This window comes from Camponotus floridanus, unplaced genomic scaffold (genome assembly GCF_003227725.1).
Source record: "Camponotus floridanus strain SB8 unplaced genomic scaffold, Cflo_v7.5 scaffold1, whole genome shotgun sequence".
NCBI classification, from domain to species: Eukaryota; Metazoa; Arthropoda; class Insecta; order Hymenoptera; family Formicidae; genus Camponotus; species Camponotus floridanus.
This window is the reverse complement of record NW_020229214.1, coordinates 867117-874525: the sequence shown is the minus strand read 5'-3', so window position 1 is coordinate 874525 and position 7409 is coordinate 867117. Positions and strand designations below refer to the sequence as shown.

Below are 7409 nucleotides of genomic sequence, written 5' to 3'. Positions count from 1 at the left end.
TTAAAAAGGTTTTTCTAATAAAACATATTTATATACGCATATTATATAAAGACCAATTAAATTTATCGAAATGGGCAATTTCCATATATACGAATGCAAATTAACGAATGGAAAATATTTTTATCGCTGGAATAGAGAATATACTAATGATAGCAAAACAAGTTGCGATGCAAAAACATCATTATGTATGGAAAATAGATAAGAATAGATACATAAACAAATTGTATAAATTAATAATTGTAATTAATAAATTGTATAATTGTATAATTGTATAATAAATTGTAATTAATAAATTGTATAATTGTATAAATTAATAATGAAGTTTAATTATATAAGAAGACAAATGTCTCTTCATATTGTCATAACATTAAATAATAGTGTAGTCGTAAAATCTTGTTCTGTCTAAATTATGAAATAAGTACATATCATCTTGATTTTAATTCATACCTTTGTTACGATTGCAAGTCCAGTATCTGCTAATCTGGAAGACTGCAAATGTTGGACATTAGTATCGAATTATAAATGCTGTCTCGGAACACGGATTCTATCTTGTTTTTCTCAACTTTATCGATTAGCGTTTCCTTAACTACTAAACTTCTTTCTCTGCACAAACGCAATTTAAAAAATCAAGCAAGTTTCCACAAAATAATTTTATTTTTATTGGAAATAAAGTATAGATAATAAAAGTCATTATGCGTATAGATAATAAAAGTCATTATGCGAAGAGCATATAAGTTAGTAATAAATACGATGACACAATCAATTGAAATTCAGTTATTATCAAACCAACGTGGCTCGATGACATTGCATTTGACAGGTGGCAAAGAGATCGGCATGTTCGAAGGTAACGACGTGGGTAAAAATTCTCCAGGCCATAAATGAAGAGCATCGAAGAACAACAGACCAATTAAGACACCACGCAATAAAGGTGCAAGAACATTCGACAACCGTGCTTTGCTGGCCTTTTGCGGCCAGATAAACACGAGTCGGGAATCCTCTGTAAAAAAAAAAGAGTGATATGATTTATTTATTTCCGTCGTACATTCATAATAAAAAAAATCATTAATAGTAACTTCATTTTTTTATTTTCGCTCGATATTGCAAGAGATGTGCTCATATTTGTTTGCCGCAATTATTTTATCTACACATGCGAATGTAAATATTTGCGTTAGAATGAAGGCAACATCATGACTTGCTTGGCACGATGCGTGCTCCAGATTTTAATGTCTCGATAATCTTTCGACCATTACAGAATTGTTAAGTCATCGAAAAAGAAAACTAACTACGAATTGCATATCTAAGAAATAAAAAAAATAAAAATTACATAAAAGAAACATAATCATAAATATATCGGAAAATGCTGATTTTTGTACTCGTATGAATCATTGACTTTCTGTTTTTTAATCTTTCATTACGAATCACGATCAATACCTATATCATTCTGCATTTCTGAAGTATACTAATTGCGATTGATAGATAGAAAAAAAACGTCGAAGAAAGAATTTGACTGAGGACACGAATGTCAGATTTCTTTTGTTTCGTACATTTTCGATCTATTCGATGCATAAAGATCGATTCAGGTTTACTTTGACATCTCACGACTATCGAAATATCAAATTTTTAAAGATGTCTAGCTAATGATCTTGTCGGCGGAAGCTGTACATTTCCATCCGAAACTGCCAACTATCCGCTCTCTAGCGGGATTTACTATTTCTATTTTTTTGTATCCCAATTCGAAAGTTTCAAGTAAAAACAATTCACGAATTCTCAGTAATTTTATCATCATATTTTGAAACGTAATCCTATTCACCGAAATGTCAGCTAAAACTAGTGAGTAACTTATTTAATTAACCTTTAGTTTAGAAAAATAAATAAAGAGTAGAACAAGAGTAAAAGGGAGAGATAAAATGTATTGCTCAAGATTTGAATTAATTATTCATTAAATAAATTATTCATTCAAATAAATTATTCATCAAATAAAACTGGTACTTCTTGCTTTTTTGTGAAGGTAAAACTCTTAACTCGTCTTTGGCAAATGTTGCATCAGAAATCGATGAACGTCGGTGTAACTTGATTGACCGTCACAAAAATCTTCAAGGCAAGATCACTACGATGGAACGCTCCATTCCGGCATTGATGGCATACAATCTATGGATAACCGAAAGCCGAGACCATCGCCGAGATGTGTCGTGCGAAAAAGTGCGCGAAATCGTGAATAAATTATCACCGCGCAGCCGGATCCCGCCGATAGAGATCCGGTGACGCCTTCATCGGAGACGCCAGTTGCATGTAGCACGATTGACTTCACGATTTCTTTTTTGCCATGTGCTTTTTTTGCCGTTTGATATCGCATATTCGCCGTTATATCGAACAGGCCAAACAATTGTAAAAATCTTAGGAAAATCATAATTACCGGACAAAATAGCAATTAATCGTGATGGACAAATTTTCGACAGAATTAGTGCTTCGTTTGACCATGTAAAGGAGTGAGCGCCATAATTATCACGCAGCCGGATCCCGCCGATAGACTCCTCGCCGAATTGAAGAGCACGGTGGACGACCTTCATCGAGAGACGGCACAGTTGCATGTACGGCACGATTGACAAATTCGACGATAAGAATTCTGGGTAAATTTTGCCAGTGTGCTTTTTTTAGCGCGTTAATGATATCGCAATAATTCGCGCGTTATCATCGAACAGAGCCAAACAAATTGTAAAATTAAAGAAGAAATCACTACAAATTCATGTGATTAAAAATCGATAATTAATCGTCGTGACAATTTTATAATTTAATTTTTTCTTGTTAATGCAGAATAAAATCATAGATGCGGATGTAAAATTGGAAGAAACCGGTATGGAGTTGGAATCCTTAGAATTGGCTAACAAGGAGATAGAGGAACGACTAATAGAATTACGAAATGAAATTACGAGACACAGTACACCTAGTTTGCACTCTATTCACTCTGATGATTTGATATGTTTGAGAAAAATTCGTCAGCTCGCCGAAGAGGAATTGAAGCTGAAGAATTGTATCAAAGAGCTCGAGAACAAGGAAATCATGTATAGAAGAGAAATGAACAAATTACTGTCCTGCAACAAATTTAAACGCGGAAAAATGACAGAAACGGGAAAAAATAGCAAACTATGTTCATTGAAAAATCGCAAACACGAAGCATATATGACAAAGAGAAAATACGTTTTTAAAGATAAGGGACGAGTGAGTAAAAAAAAATGTAAATTACGTAAGATTATCTATCCACAATTCCAATTCTTTTGATTTAGAAAGCTTGTTGTTTATGTACGACATCAATGAAATTAATCGGTTACGAGGAAACATTAAAGGAATCATCTAAAGGGCGCAAAAAATTGTGTCCGCCGCCTTCATGCTGCATCCCGCTGGACAATCGCACAATTAAATCTCATAGTTGCAAAGTATGTTGCAAATCTTGCCAACGAAAAAACTCTACCACTATATTCAAATCCAAGTCTCCTTATGAATCGAGGAATTCTTCTTGCGAATCTCTACATAGTGTCGTTTCGAAAATAGGCACGTATTCGCTTATGTTCTATATCGGCTTATTTTCGACATTGTAAATTTTATCTGGAATATTTTACATAAAATTATTCATAAAAATTTGAATACTTCTTCTTTCGCATTAATATTGATAAGTGCAAAAGTACGTACACATAAATTTTCAGATGTAACACAATCGTTCAAACGAATAATACAATCTTCCGTATCGTGTAACCTCGGCAAGACGTGCAATGAATGTAAGACTCCCGCTGCATGCCAACAAATTAATATCTGCAAATGCCAAGAAAAAAGCATACGCGAATCATCAGTCGCACCCTGTGATTGTAGTGATACACTATTATACAAGATTCGTCAATCAACGACTTCGGGGATGCTCAGTTTGAGATCGGGAGACAGCGATAGCGACGATGAGTTTTGCGAGTGTTGCACTTGTGGTTGCGAAACCGAAAATTTATCAATATAATTAATATTTAAATAATTATATCAGTCATAACAATAATAAGTGCTCATTATGCAAAATCTTTATATACTGTGAAAATATCTTTATTTTAACACACAATTACATACGCAAGTTTTGCATGATATAATCAATTTAAAAAAACTTGTATATTTTTGCAAAATAATAATATTGAATTTATCAGTTTTCAATACACATAAAGAAAAATTCATATATTATAAATATATCATATAAAATAATAATATACCATAAACATAAATGCATAAGCAATAGTATCAATAGAAAATGTATTTTAATTTGAAAAATTTAACGAAACACACATGGATATAATATATCTATTTTTAATTTTTACTTGCTCACTTAAAACGGAATGTTGAAAGGATAATAAGGACTATCATCCGCACTGAAAATAAAAAAAACGTAAAAACATTAATACATAATTTGAGATTTGACACAATTACTAATTCTAATTAATACATTCTATAGATACTATATTCTAATATACTGTATATATACACTATATGTATATAAAGGTTTAAAATATCTTTATATATCTTTAATAATGATAAACGAGTAATAACAAAATCTTACCCAAGTAATGGACAAATTCGTCCATTGCAATCGAAGCTGTCAATATATGCAATATCATCGGATGAAAGTTTAAAGTCGAATACTTCGCTGTTTTGAGCTATTCGTAACTTGTTGATTGACTTGGGAATCACAATATGGCCACGATCCAACTATAAACAATTTAATAATTATTTGAATCTTATATTAAGAATTTAGAATTTTATGATATTTATGATATAATTGATAATACTAAATTATCAATTATATCATAAATATCATAAAATTCTAAAATATAACGTAAAGATTTGTAATTATATTTAACATATAATTTATTAGAAAACAATAACATACTTGATAACGTATAAGTATTTGCGCAGGTGTCTTATTGTATTTTTGTCCAAGCTCAATTAATTTCTTATCTTCCAGCAATTTTGGATCATCCGGTTTGGCCCATGGTCTGTCTGGTGAGCCTAGTGGACTATATGCAGTAATAAGAATGCCCTTTTCTTGGCAAAAAGCTGATAATTTTTTCTGTGTTAGGTATGGGTGACATTCAATCTAAAAAAAAAAAAAAAAAAAAAAAAAAAAAAAAAAAAAAAAAAAAAAAATAAATATCTAAAATATAACAAAAATGTTTAAAATTGTTTTTTTTTTTTTTTTTTTTTTTTTTTTTTTTTTTTTTTTTTTTTTTTTTTTTTTTTTTTTTTTTTTTTTTTTTTTTTTTTTTTTTTTACATAAAATATTAGTTTTTTTTTTTTTTTTTTTTTTTAATGAAATCTTTTACTATTTTTTTTTTTTTTTTTTTTTTTTTTTTTTTTTTTTTTTTTTTTTTTTTGTATGTATGAAGTAAGATAATCGAAAATAATGACTAATATTTATGAAAAAAAAAAACAAATAAAAAAAAAAAAAAAAAAAAAAAAATAAAGAATAAAAAATGTATTATAAAAAAGTCATGGATTGACTGATTAGAGCATAAGGTCAAATGATAAATCAGTATATAATCTTCTTAACCTACAACTTTTTGGAACACTTTCTGTAAAACGTATATTTCCAGATATTTAGGGTTCCAACTTTTTAGACCTGTATATATATATATATTATATATATATATATATATATATATTATATATATATAATTTTATAAATTAAACGATTTAACAAAATCTCATTATATATGTTAGATCAAACTCTTTTATTCTTTGAAAATAAAATCCTCTTTTTTTCTATTTTTATAATTCCAATGTAATATTAGTACAATTATATTGAATTATGTTACACTAAAGATTAGTTTCTTTGAGTTTTCTTTAATTATTTTATAAATTTTTTAAATTATCATTTTTAATTTACCTGGTTTGTAACAGGTTTAACTGAAGTATTCTCAAGTAGCCTAGTAATTTGTTCAGAATTGAAATTACTAACTCCAATGTTTTTTGTCAGACCTTTAGCAAGCAAACCTTCCATAGCCTTCCATGTATCTACATAATCTACATCACTCAGGATAATGGCACCTTCAGGAGTTGTAGGAAAAAGAGGTCCACCTTCTTTATATCCAACTGGCCAATGGATTAAATAAAGATCTATATAATCAAGACCAAAATCAGATAGAGATTGCTTGATGGCTGGTTCGACCAGATCAGGTCTGTGGAAAGTATTCCACAGTTTACTAGTAATGAACAGATCCTCTCTCTTCACGACACCTTCTGCTATTTTTGCCTGGATAGCAGCACCAACTTCCTTCTCGTTGCGATACGCGTGAGCACAATCAATATGTCTGTAGCCGATATCAATAGCATCTTTTACAGCTTGGGTAACTTCACCTGGCTTAGACTGAAATATAGAAAAGTCAAATTAAAATAAATACAATCTTGGACTATCTTGAAATAAATTCTCTCTAAAGAAAGATTTCTATAGTAGAAATATTTAATATTATTTTTGTGTATTATGCTTTGGGAGAATAAGATAATAACTATATTATAATTAATAATAATAAGGAAATTAATTCACTCTTTTCTTAAATTTGATAAATATATTATAAAAAATGCAAATTATACTTTAATACACAACGTATATTATTATCACAATGTACATGTTATTCACAAATTGGCACATGATCAATTATGTAATTAGTTACATAATATATTTACATTTGTGTACGAACAAATAAAAACGCAATAAAAAAAACATGTTAGCATAACATGTTAGCATAACATGTTAGCATAACATGTTAGCATAACATAATTAGTGCAAAAATAGTATGCAAGATACGCAAACCGTATCTTATATCACATTGGCGACCGATAATTTTCTACAAAATTTATATTGATATATTTTCCTCGTCTCTTATCTTGCTTAACAACAAGGCCAAAAATGATTTAGTTCGTAAATATTGATGATAAGAACTACTATTCGAATAATTTCTCATACAGCAAATGTTTCTCTCTCTATGAATTATTCATAAAAAAATTTTACAAGATTCAATCTAATAACGAAAGTAAACAAGTACGTATGCCGGTTAGCAAAGATGTCCGAATCGCAAAATAACAAAATATAAGAAATGCTTACCTTCCAGGTCCCCAAGCCGAAAATTGGTACTTCATTGCCATTGTAAAACTTCACTTTGGGTGCGTTCAAAACCATTTTTTATGGATATCAACGCCGGTTCATTCGCTTGTCACTCGTCACTATGCAAAGGTAGTTCGAGTGAATCTTGAACCGTTACCCGTCTCAAGAGCGCGACCAATCCCGAACAATGCTGTGCAATGTAGAATGTAGCGGTTGCGCTCGCAGAGATTCTCTTATAAGTGTCCCCACCAAAGAAGACCAGATTAACAGGACGAGATCGATTTCA

General features: G+C 30.1%; 3 protein-coding genes across 3 annotated transcripts in view; 1 reads left to right on the top strand and 2 right to left on the bottom strand.

The window, feature by feature from the left end:
- LOC105250389 (cytochrome P450 4C1-like) overlaps window positions 1–470 on the bottom strand; it is a 12155-nt gene extending 11685 nt beyond the window's left edge. The window contains exon 1 of the mRNA XM_025406808.1: window positions 448–470. The gene's annotated coding sequence lies outside the window, so the exon portion shown is untranslated. The remainder of the gene's footprint in view (window positions 1–447) is intronic.
- A 955-nt stretch (window positions 471–1425) lies between these two features.
- On the top strand, window positions 1426–4130 carry LOC105250451. Its single transcript, XM_025408561.1, has 6 exons — window positions 1426–1830; window positions 2009–2227; window positions 2506–2588; window positions 2812–3216; window positions 3282–3546; window positions 3699–4130. The coding sequence occupies exons 1-6, from the start codon at window positions 1815–1817 to the stop codon at window positions 3995–3997; spliced, it is 1287 nt and encodes a 428-aa protein (XP_025264346.1). The 5' UTR covers window positions 1426–1814; the 3' UTR covers window positions 3998–4130.
- Window positions 4131–4222: 92 nt separating this feature from the next.
- Window positions 4223–7386, bottom strand: LOC109609937 (aldose reductase-like). The gene is made up of 5 exons (XM_020027290.2): window positions 7124–7386; window positions 5909–6388; window positions 4913–5119; window positions 4583–4731; window positions 4223–4394 (listed from the first exon to the last, which is right to left on the bottom strand). The coding sequence occupies exons 1-5, from the start codon at window positions 7196–7198 to the stop codon at window positions 4352–4354; spliced, it is 954 nt and encodes a 317-aa protein (XP_019882849.1). The 5' UTR covers window positions 7199–7386; the 3' UTR covers window positions 4223–4351.
- Window positions 7387–7409: the final 23 nt, after the last annotated feature.